Source organism: Syngnathoides biaculeatus, chromosome 12 (assembly GCF_019802595.1).
Source record: "Syngnathoides biaculeatus isolate LvHL_M chromosome 12, ASM1980259v1, whole genome shotgun sequence".
Lineage (NCBI taxonomy): Eukaryota > Metazoa > Chordata > Actinopteri > Syngnathiformes > Syngnathidae > Syngnathoides > Syngnathoides biaculeatus.
In genome coordinates this window covers 26,522,140-26,548,201 of record NC_084651.1, presented here as the reverse complement: position 1 = coordinate 26,548,201, position 26,062 = coordinate 26,522,140, and the positions used below count along the sequence as shown (strand labels likewise).

Here is a 26,062-nt window from a genome sequence, read left to right as displayed (position 1 = left end):
CCAAACTATTATTTTTTTTAGTAGCTGTATGCGCACATCAACACATTTCATATGCGGATCTTTTGCTACGTTATGAGAGAGACCGATTACGTGGTCCGCCCCAAACTAGTTTTTTTTAGTAGCTGTATACACACCAACCTGTTATTTGGAACCCACGAAGCTCTCTTCCTCTGCACCCGTGCAATCCAATTTTTCACAACGAACAGGGTCTCTTTCAAATTTATGAAGGGTAATTCCATTAGCCCGAGTGTTCAAGCAATGTCCAGCAATGCAATGAGCCAGCATTTTGGCTAACATGAGGGAACAACGAGCTAGCGTCCCGGAGGTAAAACTAATGGTAACAAACAAGTCCACTCGGGGCCGCCTCTGTCTTGTACGTTACTTCCTGCTTCTTCTAGAAAACAAATCCCTGAGAGGATTTTCATGGCGGGAGTTACAAAAAGCTGTATGTCAAAATCATGTTTTGTGGTGAAAAAACACATGGGACCATGTTGGCTGTGGGTTTTTCATTATTAATATACCAAAAATCATCTGTTTGACGACACTTGAGGTTTAAACTCCATGTTTCTAAGCGACAGCCCAGAGACCTGTCTGATCTCGAGAAGATCTGTGTGGAGGAGTGGGCCAAAATCCCTCCTGCAGTGTGTGCAAACCTGGTGAACAACTTCAGGAAACATTTGACCTCTCTAATTGCAAACAAAAGCTACTGTACCAAATAACATTGGTTTTCTCAGGTGCTCTAGAACAGACACTCCCAAATCATGATGCTACCACCCCCATGTTTCACAGTCATTTGCAGCTGTATCACACCAATAAATCGTGAAAAAAATCATATATTGTGATTTCTGGATTTTTCTTTTTAGATTATCTTTCTCACAGTGGACATGCAGCTACGATGAAAATTTCAGACCCCTCTATGATTTCAAAGTGGGAGAACTTGCAATATCGCAGAGTGTTCAAATACTTATTTACTTCAGTGTAAAGTCTAGTCTTACAGGAGAATAACTGCAAGCTATTTAATTACATTATATGAAATGACAATTGTACAATAACATCATCAAAGTATGACAATCACCAAGCATCGACTAAATATAATTACAGTCGGAAATTTCTGGGGCATGTTTTGTCAGTCATTAAGCACGCTGTCAGGATTATTGGTTTTGCAGATGTAACCCGGAAGTCAATATTTCAGATACAAAATAAAGTCATGGTTTCTTCCCCAATCCCCCAAAAAAAGAAAAACAAGCAGAAACTAACATTAACCTTTTAAATTGGCCATATAAATGTTAAATAAACAACACGTTCAAACAAACCACTAGTAACCCCTAATATCCAAAAAAGGATTTAGATTTAACAGATTAAGGATGTTAATTCTTGCATTTATTCAACACTCCGCGATGTGTTGTACTCCGGGTACCACGTGGCTTGACAACAAGCAAGCTTCCCCAAGCAGCAGGGGCCCCCACCACCATGCTGTCACAGACAAACTGTATTATTCCTGGGTTGCTAATTTGATCAACTGTCCACTGTCTTGAACTCCAGATAATGACAGATGTGCTCAAATCACAGCTCTACACTACCTTTTGCACAACAGGCATGAGGATTTCGGCAAATATGGTAACCGATCTTTCGGTTCTGTTGATTTTTGTCCTGGGAAACGGTGGGAAACGATTTTTCGGTTCCCATTGATAATGCTCATGGGAACCGGTTTTTACATGTACTTCAAAATAAAGCCTTAGCAGGCATGAGCATTTTGTCTTCTACGCTTAGCAACCGACATGTGTGACTAGCGTTTGAGTGACCCGGATATGAATAACTCGACCTTGCGCATGCGTAGCGCAGAAGCGGAAACCGGTGCTGTTTGTAAACCACACTGACAAAGCTGGGCGTTTTAATCATTAAAAATAAAGGGGTTTCATGTAGGTTCGTTTTATACAGATTGTTGTATTTCGTTGAGAACTTGTTTTACATTCCACACATGGGCGAATTTTATTAAAAGTAAGCCCAGAGATCTGGGAAACGGACTTTCAGTTCCACGTTTTCTCAGGCTAGGTACTGACACGGTAACGGAACGATCGTTTCCGTGAAATGCTCATGCCTCCACAAGTAGCACTGGTGTGACCAACTATTTCATTTGTGTTGGTGCGACTAATTGAAAAAGGACCAGCACATGATTTGGTTCCATTTATTTTTTTAAACCAGTCCTGTTCAGCTGCATGGCCTTGGAGAATGATGGCTGTGTAGGCCTTTTCTCCTGGAAGAGGGCAGTTTGAAATAGTTTTGAAATACCCACACCACCCACCCATTTTCTGAGCCGCTTATCATCAAAAGGGTCGTGGGATTGCTGGATCCTATCCCAGCTATTATCGGGCAGGAGGCGGAGTACACCCTGAACTGGTTGCCAACCAATCGCAGGGCACATAGAGAGAAAAAAAACAGTCACAATCACATGTAAGGGCAAATTAGAGACCCCAATTAATGGATGTTTTTGGGATGTTGGAGAAAACCGGAATGCCCGGAGAAAACCCATGCTACCACAGGGAGAACATGCAAACGCCACACAGGTGGCACCAGAGCTGTGAGAACAACACTCTAACCCTTCATTTTCTGAGGCACTTACCCTCACAAGGGTCCTGAGTGCCAGAGCCTATCACAGCTATCATCGGGCAAGAGGCGGGGTCCTCCCTTAACTGGTTACCAGCCAATTGCAGGCCACATTAAGACAAACACTTGCACTCACAATCACACCTAGAGGCAATTTAGAGTCTCCAATCAAAGCATGTTTTTTGGGAAGTGGGGGGAAACAGATTGCCTGGAGAAAACCCAAGCAGAAACGGGGAGAACATGCAAACTCCACACAAGCTGGGCTGGGAAATCCAGTCCTCAGAAATGTGAGGCCAATGCTGTAACCAATTGCACCACCGTGTCGCCCAATTTTAAATACTTCTATTTGTATTTTTTGTATTCTGTTTCCTGAAAATGCAGCCGTAGAGAAAAGGATTATAGGGGGACCAACAGAGTGGCGGAGTGGGTGAGGGGAATAGCTATTTAACCACAGCAGAAAAATGATCTAGATATTTGAGTACAGGTAACTTTACATTTGCCCTGCAACTGACTGACAATCAATTTGGGGTGCTCCGCCTTTTGCCCAAAGTAAGATGCAATGGACTCCAGCGCCCTGCAACAGTATCTAGGATAAGTCGTGTCAAAAATGGATGGATGGATGGTTGGATGGGTAACTTTACAACAGTCAAATCATGTTCTTATTTGTGGATGGGGGGGGGGGCAATAGCATAATGCAAAGCTAACTAGTAGGAGATGAGAGAGGACAGTAAAGGGAACGGCAGGTAAGAATGTGGGAAATAAGCAACGTAGTGCTACTGACGAGTAGTGCGGTGGGATTCATTTTAGTGTCTTAAGACTTGTAAACCTGTGAGTTGATATGTTCATTCAACTTTTGTTGTTATCCGTGGTCCCAGCACAAGCCATATCAAATGCATGTTAGTCAAGTGATGTTTGAGTTGCTAAGTCAGCACATTAAGGATGTTTGGGCCCCTCTAACCACAAGTTAAGCAATTGAGCTCGTCCAGCGATTGACCCAAACAGGGGGACACCACCTGCTTCCCAGTACCCAGGGTAGTCCCCACCCCAATCGACGTCCTCTAAAAAGTCCCAAAGAGGATCACAAGAGCACCCACCTCTAATGTCCGCCACCTTCTACAGGCCCACGCCCCCTGGAGAGATCATGGGGCCTCCAGCCGTCAACAGTCAGGTGCCAGCCACCATCCGACTATGGTCATGGACCAACAAAAGCCAATCCATGTTAAGCGACACCGTAGGTAAGGACGAGTGATGGCGCCAAGAGATAAAAGAGGAAGGTGGGCCCCCATGAGTCATCAGGGGGCCATACTCCCATTCCTCTGGGTCCTGAAAACCGGAAGCGAGGTGGGGTGATGCAGGCCCGAGAAGACAAGCAAAGAGAAATGTGAATACCCACCACATACTCTATTACTGTTTTTTTAAATTGGTTTTCTTCACAATTCTCTTTCAAAGACTATGTGCTTTTTAAATTTGCACATGCAATATCTTTATATGTCTATCCGATAAGCAGGGTTTAGATGGATGGACAGACCTATAGATAGATAGATAGATAGATAGATAGATAGATAGATAGATAGAAAGAACTGTAAGGGGTGGTGACTGGCCAGACACAACTATCAGTGGTGTGCATAAGGTAATAGTATGTCGTGAAAATGGTTGAGTTTGTATCACAGTGTTCTCTGTTTTTTTCTTTTCTATGTGCGCTGTGATTGGCGACCAGTTCAGGGTGTTGTCCGCCTTTTGCGGAAAGTTGGATGGCGATAAGCTCCAACAATCCTGTAAGCCTTATAAAGATAAGCGGTTCAGAAAATGGATGAATGGATGTTTTTCTCTCTCTCTACATCATACAGGAGGAGACTGCAGTGGAAAAAAAGGCCACATTCAAATATTAATAAATGCAACAACCTGAAAAAAGGTCACAAACACGACCAATTTGGTTGCAGTGTCAACCCTGTTAAAGGCATTTAAACAAAGTCAAGTGATGAAGTTTTTATTGTTCAAAATTTCAATGTTAATATTCTCCATTTCACCACAAACAAATATTGGCTCTGAATACTGGTTATCACGCTGCTTGATTTCTTATCTGTATTTGTATCTGTTTCAGCCCTGAAAAAAAGTATCGGTCCATTGCTACTTAGAATTTGTGGTGTATTTTGAGTAAAACATGTCCCAGAGAGACTTGTTTTTAAAACAACTTGCAGCATTTTAAAATTGGGGGGAAAAGTTCATACTAAGTCACATTCAAGGAATAATTATCATTCAAGGATCATACTTTTACCAAAACAAAAAGAGCCTTTCAAAATCTATTCATAAAAATGTGAATGTTCAGAATATCTTTAATACCAATCAAGCCTTGCTACTCTCTGCAGTTAGACACCAAGAAGCAATAGCAAAACTGTGCAAATAATAGACACCAATCCCATTTTTTTTTATCATTGCCAACATTCATAGTCTAAACCCCCAAAATCATAAAGAATACCAAAAATGATATTTTCGATTCATATAGAGCCTTTCAATGGACCGAAAGACCCTTGACAATAACTTATGGGAGTAATTAAAATGTTGAGTATGTTTGGGGTCCCATCTTAGCGGAGGAGTAGCTAATATTGGCCACCAGCTGATTGGGAGTCAGTTAGACAGAGAACAGGAGCTTGATGGAAGATTCCAGTGTTGATCTAACAGGCCTGTGATAATCCTTGTGAGGTTGGGGTAGAAAGCAACCCCACCCTAACACGCAGCGTCACACCCATAACCCAGCCCAGGTGGTTTACAATAACCACGAGCAAGGTTGGTCCAAGTTTAGGGATTTTTCGAGTCATCCAATTTTAACTCAGTTGTCTTAAGAGGGTTACAAGGCGAAATACCTACTTATGGTGATTTACGAATCTTCAAGACGTGACTCCAATTTAAATCGTGTGCTATTGCCCACTCATTTAATAATGTACAGTTGGTTGCATGCTTGCTTTACAGTATATTATGGGGTTAGGGTTATAATTCAGGAGTTCTTTCTATTAGGATTTTGTGTTTGTTCAATCTGACTCACTTATGATGTTTTTTTCCCCTGAGATATTGTGGCCCACCCAGCAAGACCTGAGCAGGAGGCACACTGCGCTAAATGAGGGCATGGTGCGATTTATTTATTTATTTATTGGGGGTGCAGTGTCTTTACACTGTTACGATGTGCCGTGGTCCAGCTCAGTACGAAGCTCCAAGTCTCAATATTAAATTGGTATACATTACAAAAGATGGGACAAGTGTTCACTGGACAAGGATGATGAAGTTTTTATGTAGTCATGTCTGCGATGATGCCCGAGCGAGGAGGCGAGGTCCAGTCATACTGCGGTTCCCTTTCATAAAATTAGGTAATGGCTATAGAGACGTATTGGGACTGTCGAAAATAAAGGTTCTTTCGAAGAGTAAGTCATCTATTAACCCTCTGACGGACACAACGAAGCATTAATTGTGCCCGTGCGCACGCTATGAATGATGACTAAAGTGTGTAAAATGAATCTACCTGTTATAATGTTTTCTTCCTTCGTCGTCATCGAGCCTCCGAGTTTCGCCTCCTCCCGAGCCTTCTCCCCAATGGAGCTACACAAAGCAATTGTCCTGTTTTAGTGGCAGAACTGGGCCAGGGGTAAAAAATAAATAAATAAAACAAAAATGTAAAAAAACAAAGTCAAATGCAGGAGGGAGAGGGTCCACGCTTGTGACTCGAAGCTTGCAACTTCACTTTCCGTCGCCGCGTCCTGTGTTGTTTGGGAGATTCAAGTACATGGAGAAACGGAAAGGCAAAAGGTCTTCTGGTGTGAGAGAAGTGGAAGGGAGGGTGGCGACGAGCGAGGAGGATGTTGGGACCCCACATTGCTGCGGCTGTTTTCAGCGCCCCGCCCATCACGTTCTCGGCTGTCCTGGCGTGGAATACTGCACTGTGGTCACCACTCGACTGTAGTTTGGCGCAGGACATCCTACATGATGCAAATGTGGTCTCATCCACACATATGCATGGGCACATTTTGAATTTGAGGAACCAGAACCTCTCTGAACGATAGACTACACTAAAGAGCTGCATCTGAGGAAGGAATTATTCATATTATCACATTATTTGCACATTGTTATGTTGCATACCCATTGAAATGTGAAAAACATTTTTCGTTTGGAGTGGCACGGTGTGGATCAGCTGGAAAGCGTTGGCCTCACAGTTCTGTGAACCCTGGTTCAATCCCATCCCTACCTGTGTGGAGGTTGCATGTTCTGCCCGTGCCTGCGCGGGCTTTCTCCGGGCAGGCAGCTTTCCTCCCACATCCCAAAAACATGCAACACTAATTGGAGACTTTAATTTGGCCGTTGGTATGATTGTGAGTGGGACTGTTGTTTGTCTCCATGTGCCCTGCGATGACACCAATTTTGGGGTGTACCTCGCCTCCTCCTCGTTGACTGCCGGGATAGGCTCTAAGGTCTTCCCACGACCCTTGTGAGGATAAGGGGATATGAAAATGGATGGATGGGTGGATGGATGGGTGAATGGATTGATTTTCCTTTGGGTCAAACACTAGTCTGGATATATGAAATGGAACACTCACACACAATATTACATACGTTATCATCATTATATTTATTAAAAGGAGAGATCACATATTTTGTATAGATCACACATTTTGAAATACAATACAGCAAGGCATGTCAAATTTATTGAAATTCAGGGGCCACTTTTAACTCAATTTGATCACAAGGAGGCCTGACCAGTATATTTGTGGTCTTATAAATTACACATAATGAAAATTCTAATTTTTTTGGTGCAAACAATTACAAGTTCATTTGGAAAACATTAATTATTTACTATCATTTCGCTGTAAATCACATGAACAACCTGAAATATCTCTTAACATGAGTGCAGTTTTAACTATTACACACAAATCTTTCAGATTCCAGTTGATCTACTGTACACTGTACCATTTCGAAAACATCTTGAGATTTATGACTTATTTTAATACACATATTTCCATATATATCTGGGAATCTTGACGACCTCAACTGATTTCTAACGCTATAAAAACTAAAGTGGGAATTTAGTCGGAGCCGCAGTGGCAGGCCACTTGGTGCGGTGCGAGTAGGTCGGCTGTCAGAGGGCAGCAAGACGCGGATCCACACTGGTCGAGTTACGATGGAACCTGTGCGTGAATGTGGTTACAACTCATCTCTCACTCACTCTATTTTCCAAACCTAGCCGCTAATCTCTACCACCTCTTTCACACAGTGAAAAATATCTTCGGGGGCCAGGTGTTTGACAATGATAAGCTTTAGTGTTGCTATGGAGGACTGGTTAAGAGAGCAAGATGTTGACTACCAATTGGGTATCAATAACTGTCAAACTAGATGGAATGTTTGTGGGGTTGGAAAGTGACTATGTTGAAAGCAGTAGAATTCTGATTTATGGCTCTTTCTCAGTGAGGCTCACAACCTTTTGAGATCCAAAGCACGAACTGCCCGCTGTGTGGGGTACGGACGGGGGGTATTCGTTTGCGTGGAAAGGATTTTGCAATCTGGCATACGCTTCTGTTCTGTACGTATGCCGCAACTGTGGGAGGTCAAAGACCAACAGTCACTCCTTCGTGTGCCATGACCCTTAGTGCAACGGGGCTACAGTGGAGGTTGGGAGAGGCGGGGAGTTCAGTTGCGAGCTCTGTGGATCCATCTTTGCCACAGAGGTTGGTGTCTCCCAGCATAAGCGGCATGTCCACGTGGCGGAGTGGAACGAGCAGAGGAAGGCAAGGAAGGGAGAGAAGGTGGAGGGGGTTAAGGGGACGAAGCTCTGGAGTGTGGAGGAGGTGCAGGAGCTGATCAGACTTGTGAGGGAAGTCGGTGGGTCAGCCACCTCTAACAGGCTTATCGCTGACAGGCTTGGAGGAGGGATACAAATACAGCAAATAACCTGTCGTGACTTTAGCATATGTGCTCAGTCCCTGTTAAGCAAGGCTTTTTTTTTTAAAGCTTCTGTACCACCCTTTTATTGCTCACTTTTGGTGCAAATATAGGCAAGATGAGCAGATCAGCATCTGGCATCCTTCACGACAGTTGCCCTTCACATTGCCCAACTGTATTGTGTCAACCGTAAAGACCTTTAAATTCCTGGGAATAACAGTCTCTCAGGACCTGAAGTGATAAACAACTCCATTCTCAAAAAATCCCATCAGAAAATGTACTGACTTACACACAACGCAAACTAGGTCTAGATTAGGCAGAATCCTTTCAGATAATCCACATCCTGGCCACCAGCTCTTACAGCTCCTTCCTTCGGGAAAGCGCTACAAATCAATGCAAATCAAAACTAGCAGGCATTTTTTCCCCTCTAGCAATTAAGTCATTAAATTCTTGATCAGCAAATTTACTATTTTCTGCCTTGTGTAATTGTTGGGACACTCACTCATATCCTGCTGGTCCAATCAATATTAGTATTTTTAAGATATTTTGTAGACTATCGCACGATTCATCACTTTAACCTCCTCCCTTTGCACAACGGTCTCATTGCAATGGTCTGTAACGAGAACCGCGAACAGTTAAAGGGACTTTTTACAAGCTTTACACAATGTGGGACGTTGACACACTGATCACTTACCTGTTCTAAATGAAGATTTTACATCTTGCATGACTCATAAGGAATAGTTCCTATAAACAGAAATGTCTCTTGTTCTTTGTTCTTGTCGGTTTGTTGTTCTCTGTTCTGTATGTCGTACCAGGACAGCACCGACTCCCGGAGAAAAATTCCTTGTGTTTTAACACACTTGGTCAATAAAGCTGATTCTGATTTTTTCACATATCTTCTATTTTAGCTACTGCGGCCAATTAAGTAGCCCTTACCTGTTGTCTGTTACCTTTAAACCAGGTCCCTCCCTTGAATATTGTCTTTTCAGAGGGGCCTTTCCACGTTCATTCTGTTCCAAAAGCCAGCTCGATATCTGACATTTAGATATTAATAACACCATGAAAGAATAGTCTATAATAATTGGTTACATTATTAATTACAGAACAGTTTTTAACAATTGCTCATGATTTATCATAATTGGTTATAATATTTATTGATTACGAGATTAATCTTCCACATTCCATGGAATTCATGCAGAGGGATCTGAGCTAATTGCTCTACAGTCTCTTCCAGTCGAACATCATCTCTCAGCCTATCCATTACCACAGCAAACAGGAAGGAGCTCAGAGTTGATAACAAGTGTCTCACCTACACCTTAAATTCTTCTGTCACACGTCACCGCTTTTCTGCTGCTCTCATACATGTCCTGTACTATTCTAATATATTTCTCTGCCACACCAGACTTACGCATGCAGCACCACAGTTCCTTTCTTGGCACTCTGTCATAGATTTTTTTCTGGATCCACAAAGACACAATGTAGCTTCTTCTGACCTTCTCTGTACTTTTCCACTAGCATCCTCAAGGGAAATAATGCATCTGTGGTACTCTTTCTAGGCATGAAACCATACTGTTGCTCACAGATACTTCTGTCCTGAGTCTCGTCTCCACAACTCTTTCCCATAACTTCTTTGTATGGGTCATCAACTTAATTCCTCTGTAGTTCCCACAGCTCTGTAAATTGCCTTTGTTCTTAAAAATGGGAACACTTTTCACACACCTTTCCTCCATTCTTCAGCCACCTTCTTGCCCGCCAGTATTCTGTTGAATAAGTTGGTCAAAAACTCCCCAGGCACTCCAGATTGCTTCTATATCTCCACAGGTATGTCATCAGAACCAACTGCCATTCCATTTTTCATCCTGTTTAGTGGCCATCTAACTTTCTCCTTACTAATCTGCCACTTCCTAGTCCTTCACATTTGCTTCTTCTACACTTCCTTCTCTCTCATTTTCTTCATTCATCAACTTCTCTTTCCATCTTTTTAGCATACTACTGGCACCAGTTAACTCATTTTCAGCTCTATCTTTAGTCACTCTTACTTGCTGCACATCCTTCTCATATCTATCCCGCTGTGTGACATACCTGTAAAAATAGTGAAGGGACAAAATGAAGAGGTGGGGGGGGGGGGGGGTCAGCATACATCCTTGGGTGGCCCCTGTGTTCAGCATGATGGTGTTGGAGGTGTTGCTGCCTACCCAAACTTCCTGGGGTCTCCCTGTCAGGAACTCCAGCAGCCAGTTGCACAGTGAGGTGTTGAGTCCCAATCAGTCTACTTTGAGAATGAGGTGCTCGGAGCTGATGGTGTTGAATACTGAGCTGTAATTGATGAAAAGCATGCTGACATGTGAGTCTTTGGTATCCAGGTGGGTGAGGGCTGAGTGGAGATAAATTAAGATAGCATCATCGGTGGAGCAGTTTGATTGATATGCAAACTAGTAGGGGTCCGGCGAGGTGGGGAGGGAGGATTTCATGAGGTCCATGACTCGCCGCTCAAAGCAATTCAATAATGGGAGTGAGTGCAAATGGGCGGTAGTCATTGTAGCAGGAGGAAGATGGCTATTGGAGTTAGAATACTGAACACAGTTACGTCCCGTTATAGGAGGATGTGGATACTTGTGCGATCACATTATCCCGTTTTTACTTCCATTCCCTTCTCTTAAAATTATTTAATTAGTTTCATATTTGTTTTGGTTGTAGAGCACATTAATGATGGAAAATGTTTTTAAACTATTCAGCGAAGGCCCAGTACACACATAAAGACAGATTGGTTTCATCCCTAGTTTGCTCCTTCTTGAACCAAGGATGGCAAATGCCAGACTATCTTGGGCATAATACGTGTATAGCCCTCGAGATTTTTCAACTCATAATTTTTTTTTCTTCAATTCTGCGAAAGACCTCACACAACTAGTTGAATACATTTGCCAAGTCTTTTCCAGAATAATTCAGACACCGATGGAGATCGGCATTTTTCCTCCCTGTAATTACAAGGGACAGAAAGTTGGTCAAAGGGAAATGGCACAAAAAAAGTTGAACTACTAACTTTGTGAGGATAAAATGTCAATCTATCAAACCATTGTCTTCAGTTATCAACGTTAGACAAGCTCTTTTAAAAATCATTTCACAAATCCTTTTTAACTAATGGCACTATTGCAACCTATGATCTGGACTTTTTGTTAATAAATGAAATGTAGTTAACAGAAAGTATATAAATAGGATTAAGTGAGGCAACACCATTAAATTTTAATTTTATGAACAAGTGTCAAAAGTAAAAGGGTGATTTTATTGCTATTTTCAAATCATTTTTTCAAAGTAAAGAAATTATACTGGGTGATTTTAGCTCTTTCAAATATCTGTGTTTTTTAGTTAAAAGTGACCCAAATGTAATTGTTTTAATAATTTATAGACCTCAAAAATACAATAGAAAATTTATGGAGTATTTGTTTAGAATTTCTGACAGTTATTTTTACCAAGTACAGGAATTTTAACCAAACAGGAGACTTTAACATTCACGTTGACAATAACTTGGAAAAAACATCCAAATAACTTTCTGCCATACTAGACATGTTTGACCTCTCTCAACATATTAAGAGCCCAATTCACACTCAAGGTCACATCTTAGCCCTGGTCATCTCAAAGGACGTTGAAATTCAATCGACAAAGTGCCACTGACACCAAAATATACATTTTAAAATAGTTATTGTTAGCAAAACTACACATAATATTATTCACTTTAATGATAATACGAGTCGGAAAAAGGGTTAGGTTAGGGTGTTTTATTAAAGTGCAAAGTAGCGAAAGTGTGACTCGACATCCCTTTGATGACCAAATTGTCTGTGACATCATTTGCACATGTCTCACTGGGGTGGTTGCCAAAGAAAACACGCTGTGCCAAATGCTATGGTAGATGAACAAGAGCAATTTGTGGATTTTTCTGATGCCCGTTCTGACACTGAAGCTCTTTTTGAGGAAGAGAATATCTCAGAATTGAGTGAAGCGACCGTGGCCAATTTACCATATAGTTTTGAGCCATATTTAGACGATATGCCGATCACTTCCTATTAACAACAGTGATGAGCTGTCTCAACTAAAATCCATCTGACTTTTTCAAACCTATTGTGAAGTCATTGCTAGCTTATTTGCAACAAATAATCAACTGCTCACTTCAGTCTGGCGAGTTTCCTAAAGTAGCTGCTGTTCAGCCTTTTCTAAAAAACAGAACACTGGACGCTTCAATCTTAGCAAGCTATAGACCCATCTCAAATCTCCCTTTCACAGCCAAGATGGTTGAGAATTATTTTCATCAACTCAGCAATTTCTTGAATTTAAGTTGACCTTTTGACAAATTTCAATCGGGTTTTCGAACTCATCACAGAGCAAAATCTATTCTTTTCAAAGTGCTAAATGATATAAGATTGAATACTGATTCAGGAAAGGTGACAATTTTGGTCTTGTTGGATCTCAGTGCAGCTTTTGATACAGTACCTCATAATATTCTGCTGAATAGGTTGGAAACGTGGGTGGGGCTAAGCTAAATGGAACAGTCCTTAATGGTTTAGGTCCTGCCATGAGGAAAGGAGCTACTTTGTAACCATTGGAAGTGCTCAATCTCAATGAATGGCAATGACATATGGAGTGCCTCATGGGTCATGGACCCCTCCTGTTCAGCCTGCATATGCCACCCTTGAGACAAATTCTTTTGACTTCTTTAATTTTGACTATCATATCTATGCAGATGAAATACAGTTATATCTAGCAGTGTCTCCAGGTGACTACAGTTCGATTGAGGTGTTGTTCCACTGTCTAAAACAGATACATAACTGGGTGAGCCAAAATTTCCTTCAACTAAACCACAACAAAACTGAGATAATTGTTTTTGGCAATAAAGAAAAAATAATTGCTGTTCTCGAGTACATTGGTTTTCTGACCTGACTTTCAACAGTCATAATCAATCACAAAACTCCCTTTGACCACCTGAAGAGCATATCAGGAGTGAAGGCTTGTACGTGTCAAGCACACCACAAAAGGTTATCCATGGTCTTCTTACTGGACTCCCCAAAAAGAGCATTAAACAGCTGCAGCTCATTCAAAATCCTGCAGCTCGGGTCCTGACCTGAAGAAAGAGGTCAGAGAATATATCTCCAATTCTAAAGTCCTTACACTGGGTTTCATTCATCTTTAGAATAGATTTTAAAGTTTTGCTACTGGCCTATAATTCACGAAATGGTTTAGGTCCTGGATACATGAAAGAAATGCTTATGGAATATAAACGCAGTAGAGCTCTGCAATTGACTGACCCAGGTCAAATAGTAAAGCGCAGAGTCCAAGGCAAGCATATATATATATATATATATATATATATATACAAAAAAAAAGAGGAATGCACAGAGCCTACAACTGAGTGTAGGGACTTTGAATGTTGGGACTATGACAGGAAAAGCACAGGAGTTGGTTGACATGATGATTAGGAGAAAGGTTGATATTCTGTGCATCCAAGAGAGCAGGTGGAAAGGTAGTAAGGCTAGAAGTTTGGGAGCAGGGTTTAAATTATTCTACCACGGAGTAGATGGGAAGAGAAATGGAGTAGGGTTATTTTAAAGGAAGAGCTGGCTAAGAATGTCTTGGAGGTGAAAAGAGTATCAGATCGAGTGATGAGACTAAAATTTGAAATTGAGGGTGTTATGTATAATGTGGTTAGCGGCTATGCACCACAGGTAGGATGTGACCTAGAGTTGAAAGAGAAATTCTGGAAGGAACTAGATGAAGTAGTTCTGAGCATCCCAGACAGCGAGAGAGTTGTGATTGGTGCAGATTGTAATGGACATATTGGTAAAGGAAACAGGGGCGATGAAGAAGTGATGGGTAAGTACGGCATCCAGGAAAGGAACTTTGAAGGGCAGATGGTGGTGGACTTTGCAAAAAGGATGGAGATGGCTGTAGTGAACACTTATTTCCAGAAGAGGGAGGAACATATAGTGACCTACAAGAGCGGAGGTAGAACCACGCAGGTAGATTATATTTTGTGCAGACGATGTAATCTGAAGGAGGTTACTGACTGTAAAGTAGTGGTAGGGGAGAGTGTAGCTCGACAGCATAGGATGGTAGTATGTAGGATGATTCTGGTGGTGGGTAGGAAGATTAAGAAGACAAAGGTAGAGCAGAGAACCATGTGGTGGAAGCTGAGAAAGGAAGAATGTTGTGCGGCCTTCCGGAAAGAGGTGAGACAGGCTCTCGATGGACAACCGAAGCTCCCGGAAGACTGGACGACGACAGCCAAGGTGATCAGAGAGACAGGCAGGAGAGTACTTGGTGTGTCTTCTGGTAGGAAAGGGGAGAAGGAGACTTGGTGGTGGAACCCCAAAATACAGGGAGTCATACAAGGAAAGAGATTAGCGAAGAAGAAGTGGGATACTGAGAGGACTGAGGAGACGCGAAAGGAGTACATCGAGATGCGACGTAGGGCAAAGGTAGAGGTGGCAAAGGCTAAACAAGAGGCATATGAAGACATGTACACCAGGTTGGACACGAAAGAAGGAGGAAAGGATCTCTACAGGTTGGCCAGACAGAGGGATAGAGATGGGAAGGATGTGCAGCACGTCAGGGTGATTAAGGATAGAGATGGAAATGTGTTGACTGGTGCCGGTAGTGTGCTAAATAGATGGAAAGAATACTTTGAGAAGTTGATGAATGAAGAAAATGAGAGAGAAGGAAGAGTTGAAGAGGCAAGAGTGAAGGACCAGGAAGTGGAAATGATTACTAAGGGGGAAGTCAGAAAGGCATTACAAAGGATGAAAAATGGGAAGGCAGTTGGTCCTGATGACATACCGGTAGAGGTATGGAAGCAATTTGGAGAGATGGCTGTGGAGTTTTTGACCAACTTATTCAACAGAATACTAGCGGGCGAAAAGATGCCTGAAGAATGGAGGAAAAGTGTTCTAGTTCCCATTTTTAAGAACAAAGGGGATGTTCAGAGCTGTGGGAACTATAGAGGAATAAAGTTGATGAGCCACACAATGAAGTTATGGGAAAGAGTAGTGGAGGCTAGACTCAGGACAGAAGTAAGTATCTGCGAGCAACAGTATGGTTTCATGCCTAGAAAGAGTACCACAGATGGATTATTTGCCTTGAGGATGCTCGTGGAAAAGTACAGAGAAGGTCAGAAGGAGCTACATTGTGTCTTTGTGGATCTAGAGAAAGCCTATGACAGAGTACCAAGAGAAGAACTGTGGTACTGCATGCGTAAGTCTGGTGTGGCAGAGAAGTATGTTAAACTAGTACAGGACATGTATGATGGCAGCAGAACAATGGTGAGGTGTGCCTTAGGTGTGACAGAGGAATTTAAGGTGGAGGTGGGACTGCATCAGGGATCAGCTCTGAGCCCCTTCCTGTTTGCAGTGGTAATGGATAGGCTGACAGATGAGGTTAGACTGGAATCCCCTTGGACCATGATGTTCGCAGATGATATTGTGATATGCAATGAAAGCAGGGAGCATGCAGAGGAACAATTAGAAAGATGGAGACATGCACTGGAAAGGAGAGGAATGAAGATTAGCCGAAGTAAAACAGAATATATGTGCGTGAATGAGAAAAGTGGAGGGCGAAGAGTGAGGCTACAGGGAGAAGAGATAGCGAGGGTGGACGACTTCAAATACTTGGGGTCAACAATACAGAGCAATGGAGAGTGTGGTCAGGAAGTGAAGAAACGGGTCCAAGCAGGTTGGAACAGCTGGCGAAAGGTGTCTGGTCTGTTATGTGACAGAAGAGTGTCTGCTAGGATGAAGGGCAAAGTTTACAAAACAGTGGTGAGGCCGGCCATGATGTACGGATTAGAGACGGTGGCACTGAAGAAACAACAGGAAGCTGAACTGGAGGTGGCAGAAATGAAGATGTTGAGGTTCTCGCTCGGAGTGACCAGGTTGGATAGGATTAGAAATGAGCTCATTAGAGGGACAGCCAAAGCTGGATGTTTTGGAGACAAGATTCGAGAGAGCAGACTTCGATGGTTTGGACATGTTCAGAGGCGAGAGAGTGAGTATATTGGTAGAAGGATGCTGAGGATGGAGCTCCCAGGCAAAAGAGCGAGAGGAAGACCAAAGAGAAGGTTTATGGATGTGGTGAGGGAAGACATGAGGGCAGTTGGGGTTAGAGAGGAAGATGCAGGAGATAGGCTAAGATGGCAAAAGATGACATGCTGTGGCGACCCCTAACGGGACAAGCCGAAAGGAAAAGAAGAAGAAGATATATATATACATCCATCCATTTTCTGAGCTGCTTATGCTCACAAGGGTCACTGGGGCCTTTACCAGCTATCTTTAGGCAAGAGACAGGGTACACCGTGAACTGGTCGCCTGCATATCCCAGGGCACATGGAGACAGACACGCTACTTGGATGTCGTTGAATGACACTTCTGCAACTTTGCGCATGGATGACGCGTTCTCCGCTCAAATTTATTTTTTCGTATTGACATTGAAGTGAATATTGTTATGTATTTTTCATCACAATATCTATTTCAGAATGTTTATAGGGATGACAATTGACCTTTAAAGTGGAGTAATCTGAAACAGTGTCAATTCTGCAAATGTTACACTTTAAGGAATGGAGTCACCCAATTCTTTGTGCAGCATATTAAAGTTATTTTATTTCTGTAAAAAGCACAGAATACACGTTTAGCTCACAGCACATAAATAGCATTCGCTAACAGTTCTCAGAAATGTATTGGACAAAACTCTTTGAAACAATATTTCTTATAAGTGAGTTCTATTCTAAATCCGGTGTTCAATAACATGAAAGAAATGCTTATGGAATCCAATATGACACGTTGAACGTTGACAATAATACAGCTGGATTAAACATAAAAATCACTCAAACACTCTTGCCGATCTTTGGCTCTTATTGTGAAGCAACAGGAAGTTTCACACTCTTTTCCTGTCCTATAGTTTTTTTTTTTTTCAGCATGGGCTTTATCATGTTCAATTAACGTGTTTGAGCGTTTGAGATGCATTGCTGTCCCCGCCCCACTCCCGTGTATCTTACCTGGAAACAGCACAGAAAACACAATTAGCTCAAAGCACATAAATAGCATCCGCTAACAGTTTTCACACGCGATACGTTTCAATGTACTGCAGCTTCTTCTGCGAGTAAGCTGGGAGGCATCGGCTGGTGGCTGCAACACAGCGCCCTCCGCTGGCAAATTACTGTTACTATAAGAACGAACACTTAAACGAAGCAAATGTTATACATGTCCAGTCACACAAGAGTTGAATTTGAGGGTTAAATATTTTTTTAAAAAATGTTGTGTGTTGTGTAGTGGGTGGGCCAAAAATAATAATGTTTCTAACTGTACATGTTATTAATGTCCAAACGCCATGTGCCACACAAATGGTGCAGAGAGAGAACTTCTCGAGCACATGAGTGGTCAGTATTGGTAAAAAAAAAAAACAGGAATACAAAAGTGTAGAGTGTCGAGACTACTACATCAGTGCACCAATAATATATAACTGGCCCGACTGAGTCATATGACAACAATCTCAAAACAAAATTGTCAGTATGTTCTATTGAAATTGTAGGTTAACTGTTTAATGCCAAAGTGTCATCCCTATAAACATTCTAAAATAGATATTGTAATGAAACATACATATAACATTATTCACTTCAATGTCTATACGAAAAAATAAATGTGAGCGGAGAGCACGTCATCCATGCGCAAAGTTGCAGAAGTGTCATTCGACGACATCCAAGTGGTCGCCATATTGGCTGGATCCTCTGTCCATGACGTCACCCGGACATTCGCCAATGAAAACATGCGGTGCACCCTACTATGGGAGACGAACACGCCCCTTCTGACACGGAAGCTCCTTTCGAAAAGGAGAACACCACACAATCAAGTGAAGTTACTGGGGCAATATTACACTTGTTTTGAGCCCTTCGAGCAATATTACACTATTGTTTCGAGCCATATTCAGATGATACACGATCACGGCCAAACTGCATCCCCGTCCGATCCACTTCCGCGGCAGAGATGAGCCATCGCGGCCCATCGCAGCCGGCCGGTTTGGTTCATTTTCGGCGCCGAGGTTGCTTAGGACGCAGTCGAGCCGTGCTGCTTTAGGGGTTGTTCATAGCTGCCGCAGTACGCGATGAACAACACCGTCGAGCCGGGATGCTTTACTACGCGCACGCGGCTGAGTGAGGCATTCTCGGCTGGGTTCTTCAAAGCCGCCACCATCCGCAAAGCCCGACCCGCAGCCTTCGCAGAACCCGTGACCGCCAAACGCGGCGCCTCAGCCGATGTGGCTCATTTTCGGCGCCGTGGTGGCTTATAATGGAGCCGAGCCGTGCTGCTTTACAGGGTTGTTCATAGCCGCCGCAGTAGGCGATGAACAACACCGTCGAACCGGGGCGCTTTACTGCGCGCACAGGGCTGAGTGAGGCATTCTTGGGTGGGTTCTTCTGAGCCACTGTAGTCTGCGAGCCCGAAGTGCAGCCTTCGCTAGCGAAGCAACGCAGCAGCCCGACGTCATCCGACGCGCACATCGACATATTTCATACGCGGATCTTTTCTTACGTTATGAGAGACCGATTACGTGGTCCGCCCCAAACTATTATTTTTTTTTAGTAGCTGTGTACACACCTGTTATTTGGAACCCATGAAGCTCTTGTCCTCTGCACTCGTGCAATGCGATTTTTCACGGCAGACCGGGTCTCTTGGAAACTTATGAAGGGTAAATTCTCCCGAGTGTTCAAGCAATGTCCAGCAATGCAACGAGCCAGCATTTTGGCTAACACGAAGGAACAACGAGCTACCTTAGGTAAAACTAATGGAAAAAAACAAGTCCACTTGGGGGTGCTTCTGTCCTTTACGTCACTTCCTGCTTCTTCTCAAAAACAAATCCCTCGAGAGGATTTTCATGGCGGGAGTTACAAAAAAGCTGTATACGTCAAAATCATGTTTAGTGGTGAAAAAATGCATGGGCCCATATTGGCTGCCTTTTTTTTCATTAATAACATACTAAATATCATCCATTTCATGACAGTAGCCCTTTAAGAAGTTAATGACAAGAGGGAAGACACCGTTGGAATGTTTTAGTTTGCATTGTTCAAGGGTGCTGAAAGAGGTGGTGACTCAGATGTGAAGGGTCCAAGTGGATTTCCCATTGATTTTCCATGTTTTTTTCATAGACCTGGCAAAAATTCATCCAACCTTCCATGTGTCTTTGCTTAAGCCTATCTCCAATTGGGCCCTGAGCCCTTTGGCCGTACCAACTCTGACCTCCCGTGTTATCGACAACCATTTGGACTTCAAGCTTTCGTGCATCATTGCCTGAGGCCCAGGGTGAGGGATTTTCCTGGTGCACTGGGAGTTGGTATGGGCCGTAGGAGCATTCCTGAATTTCCAAGAGTTTATCCTTGATGACTCCCTGCAATTGAACTTTTATGCAACTCACCTAGGGAAGCCTGGCATGATGCCAAGAGGCATCTGTTTATAAGGCGATAATGTCATGAATCATTCTGCAATTCTACTGTTGGAGCCTGAGTGGCACTTTGCACCCTTCCTCTCTCTTTGTCTCTTTCTCTCTCTCTCTCTCTCTCTCTCTCTTTCTTTCTGTCCCTCTTTCTCTCTCACTTTCTTTCTTTCTCTCTCTCTCTCTTTCCAGAACCTTCCTTACCAAACACCCCTCATTACCACTTGCATGTTGTTGCATGTTAATCACAACCTCTCAGGCTCCGCCTACTCTTGAGTCCAGTTATCCAATTGACCCCTCCGTACAGGGCACTTAACCTCGCCTCCTGAAGTGACGTCACGCCACGTGCGCTGACGTAAGACAAACAGTAAAAATGGCAAATACAATACAATACATTCTGAACTGAGACAGACTCCATGCTTCTGATTTCATTCAAATCAACAACATATTATAGATTCTAAATACAATACATTCTTAACTGAGAGAGACGCCATGCTTCTGATTTCATTCAATCATTCACACGTAGCAATGTTATGCTAGCGGAGAATGTCTCATTCATTTATACGAGACGTGTATTAAAAATCAAATTTAGGGCATATCTTCATGCAAACACAGTCTGGTTAACTTTCGGCCGCGAGCCAGCAAGAAATCGATACGTTTGTGCAGTCCGATCATCGCTAAATATCGCTCAACAAAGAATAAGTGTGTCAATTGTTCACACGCAGCAGTGTTATGCTCGCGAAGAACTTCGAATTCATTTATACGAGACATGTATTGAAAATCAAATATAGGGGATACCTTCGTGCAAACATGTGTTCCGGTTGATATTAGATGGATTTAGTTGATGATGCGGTCTTCCACAAAGTTTGACCCATCGAAGGCATTTTTCGTACTGGGTCTTCGGTTTTTGAAAGGGTACGAATCGAACTCCACCAACTAGCCTTTCAGGATACCTGTCGTCACTATTACAAAGTCAGTGACTACACCTCTTAACCATATTTTTTGTTAAATAACCCAAATACGCGATAAAACGCTAACCAAACCTATACTGGACCATTCAATGTTGTCAGAGAAAATGGCGGGAGCAAAAACGGGCTTTGGTCTATGCAGATCTCTGGCCTCTGATTGGTCAGTGACGCGGATTGCGGAATATCCACAGAGGGGTCAATTATGACAATAAAACGTATTTATGACCACCGTTGAGGTTAATAGGAGTATGGTGAAGATTAACAAGAGCCTGGGGATGTTTATACAGCACACAGAACATGTAGAAGTAAACACATTTTAAAAATGTAGTTACTGCATTGCGGATTTCACCTATTGCAGGGGTGGTCCAGAACCTTCTGCCCGTGAAAAAAAATGGCAGATTATGCACTGCAAACATAAGACTGCACTGCATACCACAGAGAAAAGCAAAAAATAAAAAACAAAAGGAAAAATGCAAACATATTGTAATTGAGTCCCTTTAAGGAATGGAGTGCTCCAGGAATTACAGTGCAGTCTTCCTAGAAATGATTTTTCTGACTTTTGAAGCCGTTTTACCCATCATATCGCAATGAATTTCTTGTTTTGCAATGCCAACTGAAAAAAAGAGAAAGACATAATGATTCACACGTTTCCCTTTGTCAGAAAAAGGCAAAATTGAAGTTGCAGATTTTTAGGAGTTAGAGCGGGATAATGGCCAGATGGAAGGATGGAAGGACAGATGGGTGGATGCACAGACAGAAAGATGCATGGATGAATAGGTTGATTGGTAGGTGGATGGATGGATACTTGTCAGTATGTGTTCATCAGCCCTCTGATTGTAAAAGTAACCTTTTCATTTGGAAACAGTGGCCTCTGCTGTTATAAGGTGTTAATCACAGGATCGTGATGAAAGTGGTGCTTGAGATTCCCCTCGAAAGTTCATCACAATAGAAAGAATTTTCTTAAAGGACTACTACTACTACTACTACTACTACTACTACTACTACTACTACTACTACTACTACTAATAATAATAATAATAATAATAATAATAATAATAAGTCAAATGATCTGGAGAAATTTGTACATCAAAATGTAGTTGATTAAGACAATACAGCACAGTGGAGTAGATGGCCTCAAAGTTCTGAGGACCCGGGTTCAATCCCAGCCCTGCCTGTGTGGAGTTTGCATGTTCTCCCCGTGCCTGCGGAGGTTTTCTCCAAGCACTCCAGTTTCCTCCCATATGCCCAAAACTTGCAACATTAATTGGACACTCTAAATTTCCCTTAGGTGTGATTGTGAGTGCGGCTGTTTGTTTCTATGCCCCTGCGATTGGCTGGCAACCATTTCTGGGTGTACCCGTTGGCAGCTGGGTTGGCTCCAGCACTTCTGCGACTCTTGATAGGATAAACGACTAAGAAAATGGATGGATGGATGGATGGATGGATGGGTGGCTAAATACTATTTCTGGCTGATGTAGTGACCAGTGTACAAAAATGAGGAAGTTAATGCAGAAATGGTAGAAGTATAATCTATTTCTAGCCAAAACTGATTACTTTTCGTTTGCCCATCATTACAATGTGGTCAACTGATGTAATTACACCTTCTTTTTCTGTAAAATAACAACATAATATTTTAGATTAACACAGTGCTCCCCCAACAATCAAACAATTCGCGCCCCACTCTCCGCCGGGACCACAAATTTTGTCACTTGTCTATAAAATTGTTGTGTGTAAAGCTCTGCATAACATTCTATCCTCACCAACATTAAAGATAATAAATAAATGAGAAAGAAATATACTTCAACATACAACAAAGAATAACTTCAACATTGTTGTTTAGTCTGTAACAGAAAAAATTTTCACCACATAAATTTTCCTGAAATAAAAAAAAAATCCTTGTTTAAACGGTAAAATTTTTTGATCGATTTATTACACAATTTGATTGTGAAAAATAAAATCAATAAATAATGACGGAAACTGAAAAAAATAGTCTGAAAACAGAGGGAAAAATATTAGTCTGAAAAGCAGAAAAAATAGCCCAAAAAACAGGATTTTTTTTTTTTTTATGACCGCAATACGCTTCCGTACTTCCGTATAGTACAGCAAAAAAAAAAAAGCATGTTCCCATAGTCACACGTGCCCCCCTCATATAGCACCGTGAAGAAGTGGGGTTGCATGGGGCAACCAAATGAAGGGCTGACTCTCGGGATTGGTTTGCCTGCTCTGACTAGCCATTGGTCAGTAAAGGGTGCCCTGAAGACAAACTGGTTGTTGCACTCACTGCTTTACAAAATCCTTTCCAGACCAGAAATGATTCGATTGGAGAAAACATGGGGTTTCTGTGAGTTTGAAAACATGATGTACAAAGAAGTTATGAGTTTCAAGAGCAGAGGGTAACTTGGGAGGAGGTATCCAAAGGACATATTTAGAAAAACGATCAACAATGGTGAAAATGATGGTGTTAGCTTAAGAAGGGGGCAGGCTGATGATGCCAAAAGGCAAATGCATCATGCCGGTGCAGCTCTCACGGTGGAGGTGTTTGCGTGCTCAAACCAGCCTCTTTCATGCTCTCTCACATAATATGTGTTCTAGGGGGATGGTGAGTGCTACGAGAGCCTCAAGAAAGGAGAGCTAATCCTTGGCAGCAAACTCATCTTTGAGTTGCTCTGAAAGTCTGTTTAGAAAAAAAAAATCCTAAACACCACGTGATCCCACCCCCATTCTCCCATAAGGATCTGGACCTTGATGGAATACACTACTACTTCCGTTTCGGTTCATCATCCACCCCTCACTCATTAGGGATTTCCATCTTGCGGCTCCTGGGGCTCCATGGGGTGTACTGTCAAGGGTGTGGTAATCCCCGATGCCTCATAAGCACCTGCTCCTGAGAGTAGCCTCCCCACCTGTGCCTTGTTTACCTTGAACACTCCATAAATATATTGCCTCATAGCTCACTCGGTCCTTTGCCAGTTCGTTGTACCTCGCCATCACATACCAGCATTATCTTGTTCCACATCAATGACTTCTCACAAGCTAGACCCCGCCTTATTTTTGACTGTGCCTTTTTGCCTCACAATTTTGCCACCTTGGCCTTTTTGGATTGCCTGCCTGTGTACAAACTGCAAATGGATTTAAAGTACCTTATCTCCAAAGTTGTGCATTTTGTGTCCAACCCTTTGTCTAACCCTTTGTTCTGTTCATAACAGAATGGACTGGCCACAACGTGGACCCAGGAGATTCGGACCCTATGTACAAAGCCCCACAGGCTCAGGGGCAACACAACAACAGCTTGGTGCCTTCCACCATCATCTGAAGAAGCTCACCGGGCAGGAGGAAACCATGATGAGGCAGGTGGCCTTGCAGTTTGATGTAATTTTAAACCTGATCCTGAAGAAGGACATCATCATCAGGAAGCCATGGGACCTCCATTCCTTCACGAGTCAGTCACCCTCCTGGCATCTGTCACATCTGCGGCTGTCTGCTCAACGCTCTTTCGCCCAGAAAGATTCTTGGGAGACTCCACTGGAATCTGGTGCGTCAGCCTCAACTACAAACTGAGGTTTAGGATCTGATATGGCAAGGATAGAGGCTGAGATGAAGAACGTCTTTAACTTTTGAAAGGCAAGCTCACAGGCTGGGTCCAAGGTAAACGGCTTGTGTAGCAAGGGCGAGGCTAAAGTTCCTAATGAACTTACAGCAAAACATGCCAAACCCTAAAAACCTCTGAACCTCTACAAGATGTGGGAGTAGGCCAGATGGACACTGCTTATATGTTGAGGGCATCCATTCGGATCACCCCCGCTGCCAACAGGAACCCCAGAAACAACACGGACGGATGATGAAACTCGTATTTCTCTGCCTTAACCTGAAGGTTATTAAGCAGTATCCGCTACAACACAGCTCGAACATATCCTACATCGGTCATTTTATCCAAGGAAAAGATTAATGTCATCTAGATACACGAAAGCATAAACATTAAGCACAACGTGTAATGCATGGTTGAAAAAGTTTTGAAACACCGCTGGGGTATTTATGAACCCAAAAGGCATCACCAAGTATTCATAATGTTTGGTGGGCATACTGAATGCTGTTTTCGACTCATCCTCCTCTGTAATTGTACAAGGTGATACACATTTCTCAACTCCAATTTAGTGACTCGCTTGGCTGTCTCCAGGAGCTCAAAGGTGGTGGAAATGAGGAGGAGAGTTGAAAGGAGTGTTAATTAGTGATGCTTCCCATAACCGTTGAATACCCGAATGTATTGTATCTCACTTGTTTTATCTGGTTCAAAGACAACATTGTATTGTATCTCATTTGTTTTATCTGGTTCAAAGACAACATTGTTGTGGGATATCTTGATTGTTATCTCACTTGTTTTTCTAGTCAAGACGTCTAGACCGTTTCACACTCACTTGTTATCTGGTTCAAAGACGACCATTGTTATGGGATATCTTGATTGTTATGTTTCTCAGAGCCTGAAGGACACACTTAGGTGTCAAATGTAAATTGGCTACAATTGTTGCGGCGCCAGGTGGGACGGGTAGGCCACCCGCCCTTTCTCTCGCACAGAACTGAAAAGTATAATAGAGAGATGCAGAGCACAAACAGGTAGAGTCTGCTGCGGGTTTCGTACGAACGCCCAGCTGGTTGACAAAGCGGACCTCTACCTGGGTGACGGCTCTCCACCTTCTCGGCATAGGTAAGAGGCTCATATGATTGATTTCACGCAATGTCAACCGTGTTTTGAGAACTTGCATTTGGTCGAAATAAATATGCCAGTTATTGAGGCTAAATAGCATTTGGGAACGTTGGTCTTTTGTTGAGTGTCATCTTTGTCTCCTGAGCGCCGACCAGCACCGATCCTTTCAATAAAACAAGAGTGTACCTGTTTTTAATGGTTATGCTGTTGATTCTTTGATAGACAATGCAGAGTTGCAGGATGTTGTATTTTTTTCTCCACGAAAAAGAATCCCGCCTCTGCCGTGGATGACAAAGGCCGAATGTCTCCAGCTGCCAGTGACTCCTCCACATAATGCTTTGTCTTGGTATTCTGGGCATGAAAGACAAAACAGTCTCCCAGCAAGTTACTGGTGCAGTCATAGGGTCTGAGT

The 26,062-nt window shown here is 42.7% G+C and overlaps 1 protein-coding gene and 1 long non-coding RNA gene across 12 annotated transcripts in view; one reads left to right on the top strand and one right to left on the bottom strand.

Moving 5' to 3' along the window:
- hspa12a (heat shock protein 12A) overlaps nucleotides 1–6,487 on the bottom strand; it is a 90,473-nt gene extending 83,986 nt beyond the window's left edge. For 3 of the 4 annotated variants that reach the window (XM_061837840.1, XM_061837841.1, XM_061837843.1), the window contains exon 1: nucleotides 6,116–6,487. In XM_061837840.1, the coding sequence (XP_061693824.1) occupies nucleotides 6,116–6,146 (31 nt within the window). In that variant the 5' untranslated portion in view covers nucleotides 6,147–6,487. The remainder of the gene's footprint in view (nucleotides 1–6,115) is intronic. The other variant, XM_061837842.1, reaches the window with a different exon arrangement.
- The window catches only part of LOC133510129 (uncharacterized), a 116,824-nt gene extending 91,083 nt beyond the window's left edge, over nucleotides 1–25,741 (top strand). For 2 of the 8 annotated variants that reach the window (XR_009797521.1, XR_009797517.1), the window contains one exon: nucleotides 24,158–25,736. This is a non-coding gene — a long non-coding RNA (uncharacterized LOC133510129). Of the gene's footprint in view, nucleotides 1–1,542; nucleotides 1,618–24,157 lie in introns of all 8 variants that reach the window. The other 6 variants (XR_009797516.1, XR_009797518.1, XR_009797514.1 and 3 more) reach the window with 6 other exon arrangements.
- The last annotated feature ends 321 nt before the right edge of the window (nucleotides 25,742–26,062 follow it).